The sequence below is a fragment of the Halichoerus grypus genome, chromosome 4, assembly GCF_964656455.1.
Source record: "Halichoerus grypus chromosome 4, mHalGry1.hap1.1, whole genome shotgun sequence".
Taxonomy (NCBI): Eukaryota; Metazoa; Chordata; class Mammalia; order Carnivora; family Phocidae; genus Halichoerus; species Halichoerus grypus.
The window spans coordinates 139,682,938-139,707,641 of NC_135715.1; the positions used below are offsets into that span (position 1 = coordinate 139,682,938).

The 24,704-nt window shown below is 41.8% G+C and overlaps 1 protein-coding gene across 1 annotated transcript in view; it reads right to left on the minus strand.

The window, feature by feature from the left end:
- Positions 1–24,704, minus strand: part of PDE11A (phosphodiesterase 11A) — a 390,891-nt gene that overhangs the window by 21,019 nt on the left and 345,168 nt on the right. Inside the window, exons 17-19 of the mRNA XM_036099160.2 lie at positions 22,373–22,436; positions 15,450–15,524; positions 9,388–9,471 (exon numbers count right to left, since the gene is read on the minus strand). Of these exons, the coding sequence (XP_035955053.2) occupies positions 9,388–9,471; positions 15,450–15,524; positions 22,373–22,436 (223 nt within the window). The remainder of the gene's footprint in view (positions 1–9,387; positions 9,472–15,449; positions 15,525–22,372; positions 22,437–24,704) is intronic.

Here is a 24,704-nt window from a genome sequence, read left to right on the forward strand (position 1 = left end):
TTGCAGAAATTTCGGAGAGGCACTTACAGTGCTAAAAACAATCTTTAAAAGAGGCCTTGATTCATTTCCTGGTGGAAAAATGCAATTTTCCTTCTCTCTCTCTCTTCTGCCTTCCTGCTCTTCCTCTCTCTTTTCCTCTTTTTCTGAAGAGATTCAAAGAAGATAGAGCCATGAAAAAGAGGTAAATCAGCTTTTAAAATACACTTTCTAGAGGCGCTGGGAAGCAACGTACGACAACATTCCAGGCCTTCTATGGACTTCAGTTAAGTCAGTTTTAGCTTCATGATTCTCAAGCAGAAACACTTTCAAAAAGAGTTATTTATGCTGGTCAGCCTGATAAGGAAAAGTAGATCTTATCTTAAATTCTACCTTCAAAAGCCTTATGAGGGAATATATTATCTTTTTTTTTTAACCAGATTCTAGCATTTTAATATGGATTCAGCATGGCAGTTTTGAACTCATAAAATGCACATGAATAAGAATAGATTAAGTGCTACTGTATAAAGAACAGTTTTTTTCTTTTAAGAGTTGCATGGAATGAGACAAATTAAAGTCCATTTTATTCACAAGAAAATGTACACAGAGCTGGTTGCTTTATCAAGTCAAACTCATTTTTAGAGGTGGAAAATTCTCTCTAAAATCAAACATCCTGGCACATCAGGTATTCAGGAGGAACTCCGAGATGTAGCCAAGGGTGTGAGATGCCTTCACCTGACACATACCATGCTCGAGGCAGGCAGCGATGTGAACTTGAACTTGAACTAACAGCTGCTCTGTTAGTAAGCCCTGCCTGCCGTTCAGCACTTCCCTCTACACAGCACACGATTACCTGATGCTTGCAGTAGTGGTAACTGTTAGGAAATGTAGGATCTGAAAAGTCTTCTAAGTCAAAGAAAGATTACATTTTAATCATAACAAATTTAGCATGTTTTATTGTGTTATAATTTGCATATGATTTGCATATGATTCAATATATGTTGAAATCACATGTATACAATGCACAACATAAGTTCTTGAAATCCATATATATATGTGCTATCTTGAAATCCATATATATATGCTCTCTATTAACATGAATATTAAAATAACTAGAAGACCATATTTTCTGCCAATGCTGGATAAAAGAAAATTTCACGTATTTCCTAGTTGAAAAAGTCAAAGCCCTGAAAAATTCATGGCTATAAACTGGCCTTTTTATATTAGAATTAAGGGCCAATTCAACCATGATGAGAACTAAACCACTTTCTAAAAAGATATCATAGGCCATATACTTCGGATTATGGGCAGGAATAGAACAGTGCACACTCTGATGAAAGGTTTTATATATTTACAGATGATAATTTAACGTGACGTTATAAACCCTACTTCACATGTTCCGCTGCTTGTAATTAATTCTGTGGTGCTGCACCCATCATACATTCCTCCGTTTCTTCATTCATTTGTTCCACAAACGTTCACTGAGCGGTTCGAATGTGCTAGGCCCTGTGCTGGGTACCAGGAATATGATGGTCCCCAGAAACTAGTCTCCTGGGGAAGGGAGCCAGCCAGCCAACCACTCATAATACAGAGTGTTATGTGTGGTTCTGATGAGACAGACGGAGTGCCGTAGAAATATCGAGGGGGAGTAAAGGTTTTCCAGGAGAAAGGAGCGGGAGGGAGCACAGAAAAGGCAAGGGAAGAGGGACAAGAGGGCTGGGAGTCCTGTGCTTTGGGACAAAGGGTGCCTGGCTCAGGAAGCAGGTAGGGCGCCAGCAGAGGAAGCCAAGAGGCAGGGGGCCTCAGAAAAGGTGGCCCTGAAACTCCAAAGTGAGGGATCCAGAAGGGATCTTACAGATGGTGGCAGTCACCCAAGGTTTTTAAGCAGGGGCGCCATGATCCAGTTTTTTTAAAGGAAGATCACTGGCAAAAGTTCGGAGGACAGGCCGTTGCAGAGGGGCGTTTTTGAAACTACCTAAAACTGGCACTTTCAAATGTTCACATTTCTCTGCCATTCGTAGCTGACTGATTGGACATGGAAAATTTTGAAGTAAACAGGTTTTACTATCAGCACTCAGCTTTAGGTATAATATATGTGACAAGGACAATATTTGGAAAATATTAAACCCATGTGTTTTTGTTCTGCTTGATTCGTCCCGCCTGTGGCTCTGCACCCATTAACTCAGTAGGCTCCCCTCCTGCAGGCAAATGGTGGTTCCCCTCAGGAACAGCAAGCTGTCATCATTCAGCGTTGAGAGACTATAACCCTGAAAGCCAGCTTTGTGTGGTGAGAGAGGAGGTGTCGAAATCCCAGAATTCTCCTTTACCTACTAAGAACCAAATCTGGCTAAGCCAGATCATCCAGTCTGACCACAAAGCTCTAGTGCAGACAGCACAGCGGAGACCATATAAGGGTAGTTCCCATCAGACAAGAAAAAAGAAGTAAAAAAACTTTCCACTGTCGGGGCCAGAGATGAGGGCAGGGGCAGGGGAGGGGGAAAGAGAGAGGAGAGAAAGAGGGAATGAGAGAGACAGAAAGAGGGGTTGGTGGTGAGAAAGGGAAAATGAGAAGTGAGTGTCTTGGCTCCCTGTTTCTTGGCGGACAAAACCTGGGGGGGGGGTCACGGGAGAGCTTGTCTCTTGAATCTCAAGGCTTAATTCAGGAAAATGACAGAATTTTCCCAGAACAAGTTGGCATTGCCCTCCGGCAGCTTATTAGAAAGGACAGAGGAAGCTGTGTGGACCGCAGGGTGAGGAGAAAGGAGCTGGGAGTTCACGGGTGGCCCATAGGAGCTGAGCACTGGACAAGAGAAGCACCTGACGAGATCACAAGGATAGGTGAGCTTCCCTGGCCCCAGATGGCAGCTGGGGAGAAGAAATAGCTCCGGTTGGGAACTATTCCCATTTCAGTCCCTCCCAAAGACTTGTTTTAACCAGAAAAAATTATGATATTTTAATTGTCAAGTTTAAGTACCAGTCCCTGACTTCCTCCCCTCCCCCACCCATCACTAGGAAAAGGTGGAGCCAGATGGATAAATTAGAGACTGTAGGAAGTTATTTCTCTCTTTCTCTTTCTTTCTTGAGTTTTTTGAATTACACATGCTGTCATTCCTTGTAAACACAAGTAAGAAATTAGCCCCAACTATTTCTTCCTCTCATCTACAAGAATACTAAATATTGTAGAAAAAACATTTATAGAAAACTGATTTGGGTGGTGTCCTTTTTTTAAAAAGTATCTGATGAAATCATTCTTCTCTGTATCCACATTCTATTCCTTGTAGATTTTTAAGAGGAGATGATATTACATTCTAACTAGTCACTCCATAGCTCATTACTTATTTTTTTTTTAAAGATTTTATTTATTTATTTGAGAGAGAGAGAATGAGAGAGAGAGAGCACATGAGAAGGGGGAGGGTCAGAGGGAGAAGCAGACTCCCCGCCAAGCAGGGAGCCCGATGCGGGACTCGATCCAGGGACTCCAGGATCATGACCTGAGCCGAAGGCAGTCGCTTAACCAACTGAGCCACCCAGGCGCCCAACTTGTTCTTTTTTAAAAAATTAGACACAAGGCATGAGCCATCTGGGGAATATTAAATTGTTTTAAAGAACTTTTTAAAAAGTCCAGAAAAAATGTCTTAGCACTTTACATCCTCTTTTCCAATTTATCAATTCTAATTCCCAGTCTTGACAATTTTAATTATATTTTAAAGATTCTTTTCTCCCTTCTTTCAGAGAGCTTATTAATAATTGCATCAAGTGAATGTATTTTCCAAAACAATGACTACAACTGAAGGCAGAAAAAAAGTCAAAAGCTACTGTAATCAGAACATCAGAAGGTCTTCCTGTTGCAGGAACCCCACGGCATTTTTATAAAGAGGCAATACTCTTGCAGAATTTTTCTGCAGGAAAATGGAGGTGGAGACAGGGAATTATTCTGGCTAGATCCTGTCCAGGTCAAGCCCTTCGGCAATATCTGTGAAAAAAGCCACCCTCAAATCAAGAACCTGTTTGGGATGGGCTGAAAATCTGATTATGTTCATAATAAAAATTAAATCCCTCAACCCTTAACAACAGAAGATTTATAACGCCTCTGTGCATCATTGAAATTCTAGGTACATTGAGGTTTGATTAAGTCGCTTAAGTCGCGAATGAAAACAAAGGGCAGAAACGTCGCTTGCTGTTGCAAAGAGAGGCTCAGTGTGACGCTGCCACATCAGGTTTTCTGTTTATCCCTAAGGCTGGTGCAGCAATGACTTCAAAGTTTGATGGTGTCTTTTTTTTTCTTTTTCTTCCTTCTTTCTTTCTATTTTTTCTCCCTCTGAAGATGTTGAGCAGCAGGCTAATGGATCCCCAGCAGGGTGCAAAGACAGCAGAAAGCACAGGAATCAGATGTCAATGTGTTCCTTCAAGATACCCTGCTAGGACAGAGCTAACTAACCAGGCTTTAGTCTTCTCTTGGGGCACACGCTCTGATGCTTCCCTGCCCACTCTTGACTTCCTATATGCTTCCTGATTAAAACGCTGTCACAGATAAATCATGACTCTGCCTGTTAGGACCATTTTCTACTTTCTTTAACGAAAAGTTTGGAGCCATCAGATTAAAAAGATGAGCAAGTTCTGGAGAATTATATACTCACATGTAAATATATGTATACAAGTGTGTCGTATCTCCCAACTCTATAACTAGTCATGGATCTGGGAGTGTTCTCTGCACACTTTCTCCCTATGCACTGCTTTGTTTATATATTTTTATATACTTTCAGTCAGTCACTTCCAGTCAATCACTGGATTACTTAGGTAACTTCCTAATGAATAGATTTTAGGAGGATTGGAGGAGTTAGCCTGGTTTTCCTTCAACATAGGCACTAATTGATTGGAAATTGAAGTTGTCTCAGAGATGAGTTTCAATTTTAAATGCAGCGGGCATCCAAAATGTAGTTTGTGGGAGTTCCCACCTAGGCACATAAATGAGTAGCCCTTCAGGCGCCTGAGACTAGTGATAATCTGCCCTTGGCTCAGAGGGACATAACTCAGCAAACTGGAGTGAACAAGGAAAGTGCTTGATTTATTTTCATATTTGACAAGCACAACATTTCCAAAACCATGAAGTGAAACCAATCTACTCAGTGAAAGTCAAGGAAGTCAAAAAGCAACCTACGGAATGGGAGAAGATATTTGCAAATGTCTTATCAGATAAAGGGCTAGTATCTAAAATCTATAAAGAACTTATCAAACTCAACACCCAAACAACAAAAAAACATAAACAGACATTTCTCCAAAGAAGACATACAAATGGGCAACAGACACATGAAAAAATGTTCAACATTGCTTGGCATCAGGGAAATACAAATCAAAACCACAATGAGATACCTCCTCACACCAGTCAGAATGGCTAAAATTAACAACTCAGGAAATGACAGATGTTGGCGAGGATGCAGAGAAAGAGTAACCCTCTTGCACTGTTGGTGGGAATGCAAGCTGGTGCAGCCACTCTGGAAAACAGTGCGGCGGTTCCTCAAAAGTTAAAAATAGAGCTACGCTAGGATACAGAAATTGTACTACTAGGGATTTATCCAAAGGATACAAACATAGTGATTCAAAGGGGCACCTGCACCCCAATGTTATAAAGCAGCAATGTCTATAATAGCCAAAATATGGAAAGAGCCCAGATGTCTACAATGGAATATTAGCCATCAAAAAGAACGAAATCTTGCCACTTGCAACGATGTGGATGGAACTAGAGGGTATTGTGCTAAGCGAAATAAGTCAGAGAAAGACAAATACTATATGATTTCACTCATGTGTGGAATTTAAGAAACAAAACAGATGAAAGTAGGGGAAGGGAAGGAAAAATAAAATAAGACAAAAACAGAGAGGGAGGCAAACCATAGAGACCCTTAACTCTAGGAAACAAACTGAGGGTTGCTGGAGGGGAGGGGGGATGGGGTAAGTGGGTGATGGGCATACTTGTTGTAATGAGCACTGGGTGTTGTAAGCAACTGATGAATCACTAAATTCTACTTCTGAAACTAATAATACAGTATATGTTAATTAAATTGAATTTAAATAAAAAATTAAAAGGAAAAAGCTGTCCTAAAACCATATTTGTATCTACTGCTCATCTGCACCTCCACCCCTGCTTCCAAATTCCGTCCGTATTCTGCCATTCAGTCCTCCGCCCCAGTGCTTCGGTTAGCTTCCACCCTCGCTGGAGGGCATCTCTCCACACTGCTCCCCCCACAGGGATTCCAGCTCTCTCCGCATCTGTTTGTCTCAGGTGCCACACGAGGTTTCTTGCCACTCAAACCGCTCCACCTTGGGGTCAGGGCCCTGGCCATGAAAAGGAACATTCTCTGTCTCATGTGTACTATTCTGTATCCTTTTGTCCTATGCCCAGACTGACCTAGCAAGGCCACCCTGGATTCCTATGCTCTAGAATTCAGATGAATCCCTTTTTGGGATGCCTGCCACCTGCATACTTTCCCATTTGCTTTCTATCCTCTCAGACTCTTCATTATTGCATGTTCATGTTCAAAACCCCAAACTGGCATTTCAGCAACAACCTGAGTTCCTGCAGACATTTGCCTCAATGACTAATGTCACATCAATGGTGTTCCTTGCTTGGTGACTTGTTTTGTCAAGGTTTTGTATCTTCGCACTAATGGTGATTCCTGCCCACTGACGCATTCCATTTCACTTCGGGAGCGTGACAGTTAATGTCAGCTTACCCAGTTAAATAACGGTCAACCCCCAGGCCTTGAGCGCTGGGTGTTGAGATGGAACTGCGTGAGATGGAACAAAATAGGGACTCTCAGAGAGGATACTTAAAATTGCTCAACAAAGTTTCAGTTTGAGGGCTTTTTGAAATATTGGTTTCAAAGACTTATAAAGAATTTACAAATAAAATCTGTTATTTTTATTTATTCACTTATTTGTTTATTATTTTTAAAAGAGAGAGCAAGCAGGGGGAGGGGAGGGAGGAGGGACAGAGGGAATGGGAGAGAGAGAATCTCAAGCAGACTCCCTGCTGAGCGCGGAGTCCAACATGCGACTTAATCTCACAACCTTGAGACCATGACCTGAGCCAAAATCAAGAGTCGGATGCTCAACCGACTGAGCTACCCAGGTGCCCCTCCGTGTTATTTTAAAAAATAAGTGATGATAAGACATTCAAAAATGAGCATGATTTTCATGCTTTGTTAACTAAGAAGACATAACAGCAGAAATGAACATGAACTTTTATAAACAGCTCCTCCACATTCCTCTTTACAATGGTAAGATTCTCTCAATAGTTTAATAAAAAAAGACTGTGGAAGAAATATCCAGCAGAGGTGGAACGGGTGGTAGAAAGGCCACTACACCAAAACCGAAACCACAGATGTGTGGGACACAGCTCTAGCTTGGTGGGAGTGTCACTTAAAATTTCTGTATGTTAATTTTCTGTGGATAAAAATAGCAGGTGTATCTAACCTCACAGACAGGTAGTAAAGTAAAACAGATGTGGGAAATCAGGAATGATAGATAATGTGATTTGGTAATATTACTCCCTAAATTCTGGAAAGTGCTATTTTCAGTTTAAATTCAAGCAGCTTCCTTTTTAACCTGAAGATTTCAAAGTATTTAATAAGAAGTATAAAATAAGCTCAAATAATTGTGAATCAGTACCAAAACAATGAAATTAGCATGGAAAAGCACATGAGAATCCTTTCCAGCATTTACTATAACTAATCACATAGGAAGGATGTGTGGACTTTGGGTCCATTCCAAAGTAGCTTTGCAAACTAATAGCAAAAATGTATCAGCCCTGCAATTACAAGTCTTCATCCTCCTAAGCTTTACCCACAGTAAAAGGAATTTATTCATGGCAAGAATTCATCCCATTTATTGCATAACTGTGCACAGGAAACTGAATAAATTATAAATAATTCAACAGGGGTAGTCAAGGTGAATTTAGCAAAGCAAGATACATCTGACCCACCTGTAGACTTGACACCTGGGGCCCCAGCACATGCAGAGAGATACCAGAGCAGCAAGGATGGGAGGAGCGGACAGGAGGAAAAGGGAGTTAAGGGTCCTCTTATAATAAAGGACACATCACTCCTGATTTTTTTGCCCAATCTTTCATTATTAAACAAAAGAACATTATGTGCTATTATAACTAAAATAATCTACCTTAGATTATTTTAAAGCTTTGTCTCATTTTTATGCTATCCTACATTTAATGGCTAACATAAAACAAAGAAATGAATTTATTTTTGGTGTTTATAGTCACTGAAAAGTTACATTTCCATCTTCAAGACAATATTCTAGAATTTTTTTTTTTTTTTAGCGTAATGTGACAAGGCTCAGCAGCTCCTAAAAGTGCTGAAAACAAAGTGGTAGATAAGCCTGAAACTTAATGGTTGTGAAGTCCTTAAAAAACAATACTGTGTTTTTAATGGAGTTACACAGAGTGAGAAACTAAAGCGATTTTGCCTTCCCTGCGTGTGTTTCTCAGTCTGAAGTTAGAAAAGCAGCTCAGTCTGATTGAGCTGGGTAGGGGGTAAAGAACTCGCCAGGTTTTACACATGAAAGCAAATGCTTAGTAGGAGAATTAAAAGCCGATGTACACTAAACTGTTGGTGTTAACCGACGCCAACCCTAATCTGCACTCAAAAAGTGGAGCGTGCACGTTCAAAGCTGATGACACTCATCTGCTTGCCAGGAGCAGGGTCCCGAACGCCAGGCGGCAGAGCCAGAAACCATAGTGCCTCTTGCTCAGAATGCAGTGGTCAGCATTTGTCACACGCATCTCAGAGAGAGGCAGAGTTTTAAGATGGAAGGTTCTCTGAAAACCCTGTGGCCCAGACCATGGGGCCAGGACAGAAAACCATGTTTCATGGTTTCCTGGAACTCTTGTGTCTCATGTGATATTCATAGAAGTAAAAGAAGAATTGTTTAAAAAAAAAAAAGTGAAAAAGATTCCCACAGTCAGATGTCAAAGAAATTTGGAATGAATCAAGGTTAAACATGTTTCTTTCCCGAAGGACTCTCTGAGCCTTCGGGTTCCCTCATTGTCGGGCCCGAGAGCTCTCTTTGAAGAGATATCTATTAGGCTATGGCTGGATACTTGTGTTTCCTGGGGCACAGCTTGGGAAATACTGAGATAAAATATGATTAACCCTGGTTTAGAGATGAGGGCATCAAGGCCCATGGACATTATGTCCTAGAAGGACAACTCAGGTCTCCGGCCTCCTAGCATCACTTTTCCTAGGAGACAGTCAGAAATCTGAGAAGAGACTGACTGCAACCAGAGTTCTTAGCAATGCCCATACCCTGGAAGGGGATCGGAGGGCTAGACCTTCTGAAAGTACATACGCTCTTCTTTCTTGGCTCAGTTGGGACACGCAGACCCTCCCAAATCATGATTACCTGATACAAAGGCATGCAGATGCTATCAATCCACTCCAGTTGCAACCGAGGCAGTTCATCTTTCCGGTTCCGATCAAAAATAGCCTAGAATGGGGGAAGAGAATCTTGCTTTATTACACTGGACTATTTTACAGGTGCTTTGTCAAACACTTTGCCACAATGATCCAATTTTTACCAACTGAACACTTCACAAATCACAATCAATCTTTACATGTACTTTCTTTTCCTTTATCTATGATGAGAAATAAAGTATTTTCACCTCTTTTTATGAGATTTGTAAGCGAATTTATTTGAACTTTATAGCACGCAACTCCTTGGGGCCAAAATCTGCCTTCAGATACAGGTAATGGCCACTAAATCAAGTCATCAGGTCACTGGGAACTGGGTACAAGTCAAGGGGAAGGGGATATGTTTTATTGCCACAAAAATAATGCAGGCTTTTATTTTTATAATGAAAGAAGGTGGGATAGATTAGAAAAGATCCTTAAAGCAGCTTCACCTTAAATAGAAACTATTTGTATTAATTTTTCAGGGTGGGGTGTTGGTTTGACAACTCTTGTGTGTTTTTCAATAAGGTTCTGTCATTAATAAAAATCCTAAGTTTTTATCTATCATGGGATGGATGATGTGGTAGGTACCCATTCCCTCCTCCTTCCCAGCCTTTAAACTTCATGATACTATAATGTTTAGAAAACTTAGGTATATTCTTCAAGAAAAAGAAGTGGCATATGTCTGTTGGGCAGACATGAAAAGGAAGCCAATCAGCTGGACTTGGGGCGCACATGGATTCTTGAATAAACACAGCCGGTTCTACTCCATTAAGCATGTCCCTCTCTCTGCTATCAGCGAGTAAGGCCAGGGTCTACGAAGCGACCTTCCCCTGCATTATTGTCTTAAAGTAGGTTTGGTCTTTCCTCTACAGAGATAACATGTGGCATCCACATCATTTTGGCGTTCACATGGGTCATGAGGGCAGATCCAAGGCATTCCCTTGGTCTGGAGATGCTGAAAAAGCCAGCATCCTTCAGACTCATGAATGAGGGTGGGAGTGGGTAGGACAGAAATCACGAGCTGCTGCCAAAGCTCACAAGAAGACAGAAGGGCGCTGCCGAGGGAAATCTCTCCAAATCAGGGAGAAGGTCACTGACTCCCACAGACTCTGCTCGTCCTTGTCTTACAACGTGAAATGTGAAATACCAGGAAAGGGGACTAGGGTCTGGAGAAGACTGACGTGTGCCGGAGGAAGGAAGGAATGGATCTTGTGAACTGCAGGAGTCTTTGTCTGAAATGTTCCTTTAAAAATATTATTCTGTTATCTACTCTTGAGCTCTCAGAGTTATCTGAGATTTTCTTATTTACTTAATTACTGTTTCTGGTGCATAGAACTTTTTGTTTGTTTGTTTTTGTTTTAGTTCAGTGGTTTTTGGTATATTCACAATTAGTTGTGCGATCATTACTACAGTCAGTTTTAGAACATTTTTATCACCCCAACAGGAAATCCCATACCAATTAGCAGTCACTCCTCATCCTCCCCCAAATCCCCGGCCTTAGGTGACCATGTATCTATTTTCTGTTTGTATAGATTTGGCTATTCTGCACACTCATATAAATGAAATCGTATGATACGTGGTCTTTGTGACCAGCTTCTTTCACTGAGCATGATGTTTTCAAGGTTCCATCCTGTAGCATTCATCAGCACTTCATTCCTCTTTATGGCCAAATGATACTCCATTGTATAGTTACACCACATTTTATTTATCCATTCCTCAGCTGATGGGCAGTTGGGTTATTTCCACTTTGTGGCTCTGATGAGTAATGCTGCTCTGAATGCTTCATGTACAAGTTTCCACGTGGGTGTATGTTTTCATTTCTCTTGGGCATAGACCTAGAGGCAGAATTGCTGGGCCATGAGCCCAGTCTGACCTTTAATGTTTCCATGAATTGCCAAACTGTTTTCCAAAGCAGCTGCACCATTTTACATGCCTGCCAGCAGCGTATAAAGTTCCAATTTCTCCACATCCTCCTCAGCACTGGTCATTGTCTGTCTTTTTAATTATAGCTAGTCCCCGTGAAGTGGTATCTCACTGCGGTTTTGGTTTGCGTTTCCCTGATGACTAATGATTTTGAGCATGTTTTCATGTGCTTATTGGCCATCTCTATATATTCTTTGAAGCAATATGTATTCAGATCCTTTGCCCTTTTTAAAAATTGGGTTGCCTTTCTAGTTGTTCATAGTTCTCTATATATTCTAGATGCCAGGCCCATATCATATATGATTTGCAAATCATTTCTCCCATCCTGTAGGCTTTTTCATTTTCTTGACAGTGTCCTTTAAGATGCAAAGTGTTAAATTTTAATGAAGTCCAATTTATCTATTTTGTTTTTCTTGTGCTTTTGTGTCTCTTGTGCTTTTGGTGTCATATCTAAGACATCATTGCCAGATCCAATCCAGAAGATTTACATCTTGTTTTCTTCTAGGAGTTTTATATAGTTTTAGTTCTTACATTTAGGTCTATGATCCACTTTGAGGTTATTCTGAGGTTTGGTGAGAGGTAGGGGGTCTAACTTGACTCATTTGCAGTGGATATCCTACTGTCCCTGCACTATTTGAAAAGACTACTTTCCTCCCCACTGAACTGTCTCAGCGTCCTTTTGAAAATCAGTTGACCATAACTGTCAGAGTTTATTTGCAGACTAGTCACTTCTCAAAAAATGTTTTTGAGTGGAAATGTGAGATAGCACACTGTCCTGTGTTTTCCTTTTACAGCATTTTGCATCTTGTAATTGACTATGAGTGATTATTTATTTATTTACTTTTAAAGATTTTACTCATTTATTTGAGAGAGAGAGAGCATGCGTGAGAGAGCAAGCACAAGTTGGGGAGGGGAGCGCAGAAGGAGAGGGAGAAGCAGACTCCCCGTTGAGCAGGGAGCCCGATGCGGGACTTGATCCCAGGACCCCAGGATCACGACCTGAGCCGAAGGCAGATGCTTAACTGACTGAGCCACCCAGGCGCCCTGAGTGATTTTTTATTTAATATCTATATTTCCCATCAGTTGACAAGCTTTGGGGAAGGGCAGGGAAGATGGTGCCTTGCTCATGGCTGGCAGCACAGTGCCCAACTTCATGCTTGATACTTGGAGGTGCTCAAGCATGTTTTCTTAACTGACTCACTGCTTCCACTATTAACCCTTTGGTTACTCTAATGACCTTTAGGACCATGACACCTGATGGGGCTCCCAGACAGTTTTCTTCCTGAATATCAAGGAATAACAGACAGGGCTGGTGTCACCTGTGGGTGTATGCATTTCCAGACATCTCTGGAAAAGGACTAATGAGAAATCGCCCTGCCACAGCAGCCAGGAGACTGTCATCAGCAATGTTAAGTAGCCTTTTGGGAGGCGAGAGTAGCACTTAGTGCTATGCTTCCACCGCAAAATCGATCTCATTTGTGTCTTCAGAGAACGCCTTACCTGAGCCCACAGACAAAGGCGCCTTAGTGCTGGGTCCCTGCCCCTGCCAGCTCACCAGTGCTGGCAACTGACTCATATTTCTTTTCATTCAATTAAATGACCTGTAGTATTGCTGCGTTATACACCCTTCAGAGGATGCCTCCGAAACAGTTCTTTTTAAGTGGAGGAAAGCTTTAATTTGAAAATAGATATGTAGCTGAGAGAAATGTGGGTTGTACGAGGTTTTACAGATTAACAATGTATCCCAATCCAGTGTCTTTATTTTTATAGCCAAATCTGGTGACACCACCAAAAAAGAATAAAGGGAGGTTTTGGAAACAATATAAATAGATGTTGCTTTGGAAACTAAAATACTGGGTGAGTGTTCTTTTTTTTTTTTAATTTTTTATTGTTATGTTAATCCCCATACATTACATCATTAGTTTTAGATATAGTGTTCCATGATTCATTGTTTGTGCATAACACCCAGTGCTCCATGCAGAATGTGCCCTCCTCAATACCCATCACCAGGCTAACCCATCCTCCCAACCCCCTCCCCTCTAGAACCCTCAGTTTGTTTTTCAGAGTCCATTGTCTCTCATGGTTCTTCTCCCCCTCCGATTTCCCCCCCTTCATTCTTCCCCTCCTGCTACATTCTTCTTCTTCTTTTTTTCTTTCTTAACATATATTGCATTATTTGTTTCAGAGGTACAGATCTGAGATTCAACAGTCTTGGACAATTCACAGCGCTTACCAGAACACATACCCTCCCCAGTGTCCATCACCCAGTCACCCCATCCCTCCCACCCCACCCCCCACTCCAGCAACCCTCAGTTTGTTTCCTGAGATTAAGAATTCCTCATATCAGTGAGGTCATATGATACATGTCTTTCTCTGTTTGACTTATTTCGCTCAGCATAATACCCTCCAGTTCCATCCACGTCATTGCAAATGGCAAGATCTCATTCCTTTTGATGGCTGCATAATATTCCATTGTATATATATACCACATCTTCTTTATCCATTCATCTGTTGATGGACATCTTGGCTCTTTCCACAGTTTGGCTATTGTGGACATTGCTGCTATAAACATCAGGGTGCACGTAGCCGTTCGGGTCCCTACTTTTGTATCTTTGGGGTAAATACCCAGTAGTGCAATTGCTGGATCATATGGTAGCTCTATTTTCAACTTTTTGAGGAACCTCCATACTGTTTTCCAGAGTGGCTGCACCAGCTTGCATTCCCACCAACAGTGTAGGAGGGTTCCCCTTTCTCCGCATCCCCGCCAACATCTGTCATTTCCTGACTTGTTAATTTTAGCCATTCTGACTGGTGTGAGGTGGTATCTCATTGAGGTTTTGATTTGGATTTCCCTGATGCCGAGCGATATTGAACACTTTTTCATGTGTCTGTTGGCCATTTGGATGTCTTCTTTGGAAAAATATCTGTTCATGTCTTCTGCCCATTTCTTGATTGGATTCTTTGTTCTTTGGCTGTTGAGTTTGGTGAGTTCTTTATAGATTTTGGATACTAGCCCTTTATCTGATATGTCATTTGCAAATATCTTCTCTGGGTGAGTGTTCTAACTGATGTAGTCTTCTGACCTTTCATAGGTAAGCAACAAATTAGGAATAGTCAACATTAGTAAGGCTGTGAGGTCTGACTTCAAGCAGGTGACGTTGTTTAACTAGGAGCTAGTTCTGCTGCCTTTCCTTGCTTTTAAATGTCAGCGAAGAAAGGCCTCTTAAAACTTGAAGATCTTATAAATACCCCCAAATGTTCAAAACTCAGTTGACTTGAATCCTCATAAACAGACGTTCTTGACAACGGACATATTCCTTGAGCTGTACTGAATCTACTGAGCTGCGCTGGCTTTCCAACACTTTGAATCATTCCTTGAGTTGTTGGGTGATGTGTTTTTAGCTAACCCTTCATTACGAATAAAGAGGCCACCCCCTCCTTGTGGGTGGTGACGGAGGCATTTATGTCTTTTGTCTTGTTTGAGTAAAAACAGCATCATCCAGAGCCTGCAGTAAGTGTTTTCAAATAATAATCAAATGGATGAATCCAATAAAAATGGCATTTCAGTCAAAAGAACCTAGTTCCCCAAGTGAAACTTTTCATTTTGCAAACAAAGAAAAGAAACAGAGACTTGAAATGATTTGGGTTTACAATTTTGGAAAGTCTGAAATTGGAAAATAAAATCCAGACCATCCATTATTCACTGCGGCTGTCCATTCTAGCTGCTCAAGGCTGGACAGCTTGCATTTAAATTCGTCTGTATTTCTATTCCAAAGGAGCTACTGACCACATAGGAAATGCCAGCACTGGGCTTTGAGCTACTCAAATGCCACCCTGCATATCCTCCCTCATGCCTAGCTGGCCCACCGTGGGAGCTCAGGAAATGCTTGTTAAGTAGCTCACCATTCTTAATCAGAAACCTGGGAATAAGAGTGTTTAGCATCTAAGTTTAATTACAGTTTTAAACTTTCAGGAGTGTTTCCTTAAATCCAACTTTCAGTCTTTCCCACTTTCAAGTTGTGATTTGGAGATACTTTAGCAAATGTCATTCCAAAGGGTAAATGCGTCATAATAGAAGGACAAACTTACTGAAGGAGTGAGTTTGAGTTCTGATCTCTCCCGATCTCCTTGTTCAAAGAACTCACTGGTTACAAGTTCAGCCACCTGAAACATATACATATTTAATTTATGGTTTTATGTGATCTATCATAAGACTCAGAAGTTATTTCTGCCTTCCGTGTATGGTGATGATCTTCAACCCAGATAATCACTTAAAAAGCTTTTGAAGAATTACATTAACATTTTCTGTTTCAGGTATTACGGACTTTAATCAATGAAACTGATTTCCTTTTAATCAGAGGAACTTGTGCAAGCTATTTTTAGATGCATGCTAGTAGATGATCTCGGAGAGTACAGATTCCATATTCAGGATGAGGCACTGGGTTGCCACCTTCAAAGTAGGAACTGCTCTTATTGCAGAAAAATGAAGCAAATAATGCCTAATAATATTTTTTGTCTTTATAATATGATATACTTGCAATAATAATTTAGCCAACTTTTGGTTGTTTCTACATAGATTCTTCACTTTGTTGTATACTTTTATCTTAGCTTGGTTTCATTTGCCATCCCCCAAACTCTTTAACTGCTTCACCCTACCAATATTCGCATGCACTCTGGAGAGGATAACCCCAGGGCAACCTCTGCTTCTTACTGGAGCAATCAGCCAAGGGCAGGACTAACGCTAGAGTCACTGTTCATACCAGGTTTTTCTACAGTGTGTCATGATGCAGTTTGAAGAGTGTTGATTTGGTCTTCAAGCTGTCTTAATCTAGGTACTAAAAGTGTTAATTTATGGTAGGTTCCAGTTGGTACAAGCACAATGGAATTGGTGGTTCTACCCCAAATGGTAGAGATTTTTCCAAAGTAAGGACTTCTGTTTTTCCACTTTTCATCTATTAGCATGGATGATCAGAAGTTGCTCATTGGTCATTGTTAAGCTGAAGAGAAGCTTCTCCAAGCCCTGTGCTTCTAATGATAGCTTATGGGAAGCATACTGATATAGCAGTAAATGTTAAATGGGTATTTTCAACAACACTATAGTGTGCATCTAGGAAATCTCTGAGATGAACTAGCTGGATTTAGAAAATTTGAAAGAGCAGGAAAAAAAAAGTCCCAGAAAATTTGATGGCAAGAAGATCTGGATCCCCAGACTAGTTTTTCCTCTATTCCAGGCTCTTATAAAGATGAGGTTCTAAGGTCTGGAAAAGGCTAGAATGGTTTAATTTTGGTCAAGTGGATAGAATCAAGATAGTTTACTTAAGTGTATCTCTCAAGAGATTCTGCCAACCATAAATCATAACCATTGATAAAACATAAAAACGTCTCTCTCCGTCTCTGTTTCTGTCTCTCTCTCTCTCTCTCTCTCTCACACACACACACACACACACACAAACACCCCTTGAGAATAGCAAGTATGTAGCTCATTTATAAAAAAAATAGAATATCTAGTCAGTTCAGATTTTAAACATTTCTAATAAGGAATATGGGTACCTTTTAAAAATTCAATAGCATAAAACTAGTTGGCGCTGGCTCAGTTTTTCTAGGGCCTGATTTCCTTCTCTCTCTCTCTAGTCTCTGCCACTACCTTTCCCATTAGCACTCCAGACCTTTCTCTCTGTCTCCGGCCTTCCTGTAAAAAAGAAATGGTCCCCTAAGGGCCTGGCCTCCTTTATTCAGCTCCCAGAACACTCCCTCAGATTGCTCTGAGGTGGGTCTTTTGCACTAAAGAATACAAATGTGCACATCAGGTCACCCCAAGGTAGGAGTCCTGCATAGGTCTATAGCCCCTGGAAAGCAAAGAAATTAAAACAAAATCCTGTCCTTTATCTTTCGAAAGTAGTCCTGGCTATCTCCCCTGTGCTTCTTTCACGGCTCAATTTGTACCACTGTTTCATTTGTACTTAAAAACCCAATCAGGAACATTAAGTGGCTCCTGATTGAATTTTTTATTAAAGAAGGAAATTGAGATGCTAATCAGGCCTTGGGGGATCACTGGGGAAACTCACATGCTTAGAGTCATGTGTGTGAGGAAGGAGGGTTGGAACAGTCACCGGTAAAAAAAACATTTTGCAAGGAAATGTTAAAAAAATCAACATCTAGGAAATTGGAAATATATTTATATTTTTAAAAGAAGTTTCCGTTGTTTTTGTCCAAATGTTTCTTAAAATCATAGAAGTGAGTATGTTTTTGAAAACATTTTAACCTATTTGGTTTGGAGACAAACACAAATGAGATCTCCAGTTTAGGGCTGTGACAAGATTTCTGATGGAAATGTTTGGAAAAACATGGTTTTGTGTTTTATTTCCCTGAACTCTTGGGTCTCTGCACTTATCAGCAGAACTTCACATCTTAAAAATAAAATATTATTTACATCAATGACCAAGAAGACCACCTTCAAGTGGCCGATGGGCCTCCCAAGTTGGTTTAAAATATCAATGCAGGAACTCTTTTTCCTTCTAAGGACTTTCTCCTATCCTTTTCCTGCTCCCAAGTGGGTTACTGCTCCTTTAGTTGTTGACATGCATTTCACTGGGGTTTCTGAAAGGTCTGGCACATCATACCTCATCATCTCACTCTCTTTCCAATCTTCTCTATTTTTCCCCTGGTCCCCTGAACTTTCTCCCACTCTCCACTCCTCCACTTCTTTCCATCCCAATCAGAGTGGCCACCTCTGTTACTATACCTTTCCCCAATACCTGGAAGATTCCTACCTCTTCTCTGTTCCCCAACTTCACTGTAGGGGAGCCTTCCCACACTGGGGCAGTGAAGAGTGGGCAGAGATGTAGAAATAAGCTACTCAACCGTGCAAATTCTTCCCGCTTACCCTGCTTTATGTAACTTCAGATGTGTCACACTAAAATGAAAGCCGAGGCTCAGTTGGAGGAGAGCTATTTATTGGAGGAGAACTTTGTAGGAAAACTGCCCAATCTACACTGGACTGTGACAGGAGCAAAGAAATAAGCTTTTCTTTGAGTTAAGCAGTGAAATTTGAGAATATATTTGTTACTGCAGCAAAGCCTACCCGAGTTTTGACTAACACAAAAATTAGTATGGAATTGAGGTGCTGCTGTTGAAAGACAAAGAAAGAAAAAAAGGAAGACAAATAAGAAGACCCTAAAATATGTGGCATCAGCAAGGGGGCCAGGTATAAGACAGTGAAGAAATGTTGTTGGAGGCTGTAAAGATGATGGCCCATGTTACACAGTGGCAAAATATTTTGTACAATTCTCCTGAAATAAAACAAATAATGTATCTAATGAATTTACTGCCTTAGGGGAAGAGATTGGAAAACAAATGTTAGTAGCATGTGACGACTGCTATTGACTACGTTTTGCTAAGTATTGTTAAGAAGTGAGCTCAGAAAAGGATTGGCAGGCTTATCATCAGAAATGAAAAGGAAGAGAGAGAGTCATAAATTCAGAGTCTTCATCTTCAGGGATGAAAGATGAAGCTGCTTTTTAATCCCAAACTATAAAAATAAAAATTGAGATATGTTTTGAATGACAAAGGCTGATCAAGACTCAGCCTTGCAGGGCACCTGGCTCGTTCAGTCGGTGGAGCATGTGACTCTTGATCTCAGGGTTGTGAGTTCAAGCCCCATGTTGGGTGTAGAGATTACTTAAAAATGAAATCTTAAAAACAACAACAACAACAACTCAGCCTTGAGACAAGAATCAAAGGTACGGCCAGTGCACTCACAGTTAAGAACTTCGAATGAAGTAGGTGGTACCCAGGATATCCCTTCCGTTGTACAAAATGGCCCAGAAAAATGATTTTACTACATGGTTCTCTCACTGGCACCTGTTGGGCCCCAACTGCTAGGAATTGGGTCATGAAGGAGGAGGAAAGAAGTACATATGTTATTTTTCTTTGTTCTTGAAAGCAAGGAAGCGAAGAGATATAGCAGATCTAAGAAGTCCGTCTAGACTAGAACTGTGGATGTGGTTACTAGCAAATGGAAATGACTAGAATCAAAGACATAAGAAGCTGACTAAATGTGCAAGAGAGTTTGGTGCCAAAAACCCCATAAGACTGTGACTACTTAAAACCTAAAACAAGCCTTGGGTCCTCAACCATTTTGGGTGGGAAACAGGTTGGAAAGCTGCCTGCCCTTTGGATATAGCCAAGGAGGACAATGGAAAAGGGATAATTTCCCAGAATAGATCTAGCAGCCATGGATAATGATGGTTGGGGAGCATCTCGCAGAGAACCAGAGCCTACCACAGAATGGATGGCCTCACAGTGACTGCCCAGTGGGATTTTGGAATTACTGTGGCCCCCTAACTGCTACATGTTGGCCATCTCTTTCCTTTCTGAATGGGAGCATTATAATGAATATTTCGTGGTTTGGGTGTATGTCAGATGCTATGTTTGGGGGTGTGTGTAGGTCTTTAATTTGCATCCAGACCTGATGTAGAGACTGGCATGAATCACCCAGAGATCTTGGACTTTGAGCTTGATACCATGACTAATGGGACATTTGGGTCATTTCCCTTGGGGAAAGGCTGAGTATATTTTGCCTGCAGGAAGGAGAGTGAATCACACTTCCAGTGATTAGAAGGGCAAACTGTGGTAGTCACATTTTCATTAACTATTTCTGGCTTTCCTACATTCTGGGCACACGAAAGAATTATACTTCCTGGTTGAGTGGGGTCTTGTGACAAGTTCTGGCCAATGAATTCTTGGGAAGAGGCATTTACTTGCCAGGACGAGGCAGGCTAGGGCTTCTGTCGGAATGATCCACATGGTAACTGCTCCTTCAGCCAGAGTCCAAAGTGAGGAACAGTACCAGCTGACCCTGGATGCACATGCTCATGAACAATACGTTGTTTTAAGCCACTGAGGCTGAAGGATAATAGCTCATTCTCCTGACCACTGGCATCATTTAAAAACGCCCACTGAGGGGCGCCTGGGTGGCTCAGTCGTTAAGTGTCTGCCTTCGGCTCAGCTCATGATCCCAGGGTCCTGGGATCGAGCCCCGCATCGGGCTCCCTGCTAGGCGGGAAGCCTGCTTCTCCCTCTCCCACTCCCCCTGCTTGTGTTCCCTCTCTCACTGTGTCTCTCTGTCAAATAAATAAATAAGGGGCGCCTGGGTGGCTCAGTCGTTAAACGTCTGCCTTCGGCTCAGGTCATGATCCCAGGGTCCTGGGATCGAGCCCCGCATCGGGCTCCCTGCTACGCGGGAAGCCTGCTTCTCCCTCTCCCACTCCCCCTGCTTGTGTTCCCTCTCTCGCTGTCTCTCTCTCTCTATCAAATAAATAAATGAAACCTTAAAAAAAAAATAAAAATGCCCACTGATGAATCCGGTGTGAGATAGTGTGAGGCGCTGTAAAGAGTGAAGGCTTTGGAGCCTAATCTGCTAGGATTTGAATACCGAGCCCCATCACTTACTAGCTATATCACCTCAAGCTATCCTTTCTAGGCTTCACTTTTCCCATTTGTGAAATAGGGGTAATAAACTGTATTAGTTTCCCAGGGTTGCCAGGCATGACCACAAACTTGGTGATTTAAAACAACAGGAATCAGGGTGCCTGGCTGGCTTAGTTGGTTAAGCGTCTGCCTTCGGCTCAGGTCATGGTCTCAGGGTCCTGGGATAGAGTCCCGCATCGGGCTCCCTGCTCAGCGGGGAATCTGCTTCTCCCTCAGCCTGCTGCTCCCCCTGCTTGTGTGCTCTCTCTCTCTCTGTCAAATAAATAAATAAAATCCTAAAAAAAAAAAAAAAGGAATCTATTCTCTTCTAGTTCTGGAGGTCAGCAGCTCAACATCAGTTCACTGGACAGAAATCAAGGTGTTGCCAAGGCCAAGCTTGCTCTGGAGCCTCTAGGGGAGAATCTATCCTCTGTCCCTTCCAGGTTCTGGTGGCTGCCACCTTTCTTTTGCTTGTGGCCGCATCGCTCCACTCTCTGCCTTGTCTTCACATCCCCTTCTTCTCTTCTGAATGTGTAATCTCCCTACAACTCTCTCTTCTAAGGACACCTGTCATTGAATTTAGGGCCCAGTTGGATAATACAGGATAATGACAATAATAATGATGATGATGATTTTTAACTTCATCACATCTGCAAAGACCCTTTTTCCTTCTAAGGCAATATTTACAGGTTCCAGAAATTAGGATCCACTATCTTTGGGTTGCTATTATTCAGCCTACTGGAGTAACTATACCTAAGTCAAAGGTGGGGGGGGGGGGCTTTGAAATTAGAAATTTGGATATTAGATATTTAGTCAATAAATACTAGTTATTTATTGTTATATGAATCTATTTTATTTTCCCTAAAATGTTGAGACTTAAGATACCAAGTTACTATTTCACACCCCACACGGTAGGTGCCTCATAAAAATGAAAAGATATTAATCTCCAAAAACTATTAGTAATCAAGGATCTTAAACTGTGTGGTTACTGGCTTGAAAACTATTCTTGCTCTAAACTAACATGTTCGGCAGTGAAACCAGATAGGTGGTAAAGGCATAATTTTTTGTGGATATTGCACACTTCGGCCACAGTGATCTGATCTCTAAATAGTCCTTAAAAAGAAAAAATAAAATTTCCTTTTGACCTCCTTGTTTTCTTTTTTCTCTCTTTCTCTTTTTTTAAGATGAGAAAAAAGCAGAACTTGTGCTAAAACACGATTACCTATTTAAAAACACTATTTTTGAAACTCTTGCCTTAGGACACGGCCAATGCGTTATTTGGATTTAGAGTGTTAAAAAAATCTTAGAGAATCAGGCATATTATGACTCAGTGGAAGCACGTTAATGAACGGCTGTGCAATAAACAGTCTCGCCCGAGCCTCCTGCTATTTTTTACACCATGTTAATACTGATGCAAATTGACTAGGGCTTCAGTGCCTGGGAGTGGGGGTGGGGGGTGGGGGAGGCTCTGGGAATATTGCTCCCCCTCTCCCCCCCACCTCCAGTCCCTCCTCTGCCAGGCCCTGCCATTAATCACCACTTGCCTGTCTCGAGATCTCCCACGGTTTGGTCACGGCTCCAAGGTCACAGGCTGTCATTAACATTGATCTGAAAAACAGAACCAAACAAAACAGCCTGAATAATCTTTTGTTGCATTCTTCCTAAACAAATCCGTCCTAGATACATAAATAAATAAAATGGGACCGAGGCCAACTCTCACGTGTCTTTCCCTCAACAAGGGAAGCACTGTTTACAGTCCCCATGTTTAGCATCTCCATCATGTGGCCACACTGCTTAGGAAGACAAAGCTCGCACACAGCCTCAGCCTCGGTGGCGGCCCTTTTGTTATGTCTGCAGCAGATCAAGGAAGGCAGAGAACTACTTTCTCTATACCGGAGCTAAGCAAGCTCTGCTTAAAATAATCTCTAATGGACAATGTTTTTTATTTTTAACTAGCGGCAAGGGAATCAGCATATAATGCCATATACATAGCTGATGAATCTCTTCACCAACTTATCGCTGATTGATGGGAATGGATGGAAACCTATAGCAAAGAGGCGAGGTGCACACTACCCTAGGAGCTCCTTCATTTCCACCTGCTCTACAGAGCTAAGATTTACTGGGAGAGCCACACTGTTTCACTCCAGTTTATTACCTGGCTGCAACCATGTTTTATAAGCATTATGAAGAAGAAACATATTCAGCAGCAGCTTTCATTAATTTGAACACATAAGAAAGCACAGGAAGATCTGAACCAGATCTTTGAGGGGCAGATTTCTACTGGGTTTAACTAGAATTCACCCTGAACCATGGATATAAAAACATGGGGGACAATTTAAATTGTGGATAGCTCTGGTGCTTATCATCTGATGTGATGAGGAGGTGGGAAAAACAAGGCACACCCTTTGTCCAAAATTTGCTTTCTTTGTACTATAAGCCAGCAGGATGTGATGAAAAGCGATGAAGGATTGGAGTCGAGAGACCACATTTGGTTGGCTCCTTTTGGAAGAAAGGGGTGTGTTGTTAGAGGTCAGGGGGCTGTCCTGATGTCGGGTGGTAACATTTCCTACCCTGCCGGACTCGAATGCCTTGGAAACATGTCTGCTTCCCAGATGGCAGAGCACGATGGTAGTGGGGTTTGTGTAACTTCCTCAGGAAACCCCCCCAGGGAACAGGGCAGAGTGGCAGGTAACAATAGGTCATTCAAAGCCCCGCCAGGCATGCCGGCCTCAGCAGCCTCCTCCACGAGTTCGGCAGCATCTAATCCCAAGCCCCCCATGTGCTAAGCACTATGCGGAGCAATGCAGCGGTGCATTCTTCATATTTGATCTTCTGTAACAAGCACTCTGCTGTGTGCCTGCCTCCGTACTAAGTGCTGACCCCTAACTACGAATAAATGAATCTACTGAACCCTCAGAAGGAGGGTTTTATAGAGAGGTAAAAGGAAGCATGGAGAGATGAAGTAACTTTCCCAAAGCGAGTAAGGAGTCAGGATTCTGTGTTTATCACAAAGCTACCAGACCCCCTCTTGCTACACTCAAATGCTTCTCCTTTTAGGTTCTGCTGGTACCAGAGGGAGACAAGACTGTAGGTAATGCATTGAACTTTGCAGTCACTCTCCTAGACAGGAAATAATCTCTTTGAGGTTGCTTACTTATACTATAACTTGGACAATGATTTAGCTTTCATCTGCTTGATAATTCGAGGCTTACTTCTCAAATTCATGTCACCATTCATCAGTCAATCAACAAGTGTATTGAGTATCTAGCTAGGTGCTCAGTTAGTGATCATTCTAATAGGGACCATTAATCGAGCAAGCACTACAGAGTGATCTACATAGCCTCTAGGTGAGGTAGGGATACTATTATTACCTCCATTTTACAAAGCAAATTAGTGTTTTGCATTCCTTGATCAGACAGGTAGAAAGTTTGCCAGAGGTTACACAGTGAGGAAGTGTCAAAGCTGGAGCCGGATCCATAAAGTCTGACAGAAGGGTCTCTATTTTCAATGAATGCTCTACAGTGAGCAGGAAGTCCATACTGAGAAGGAAGACAGAAAAAGGCTGGGAGGGAAGACGGGGGCGGAGGAGTCTGAAACTTTCATCCAACTGGCACTGGGGAGTCTGTTACGGTTGGGGGTTCAGAAAGGACCTGGCTAGACATTCCAGACAGAACTTTCGGTGGTGGGTGTGAAAAGAGTTTGGAGAAGAAGGGAAGCAGGGGGACCAGTTGGAAAATATCAACTGATAAGGGCCTACAACAAGGAAGGGCAGGAGAATGGAAAGGCAAGGAGAAGGCTGAGAGATTCCAGAGGAAGAACCAAAGGGGGTGAATGAGTAGTGATAGTGTACTGTTTAGATGCCTCTAGAAGAAGGGA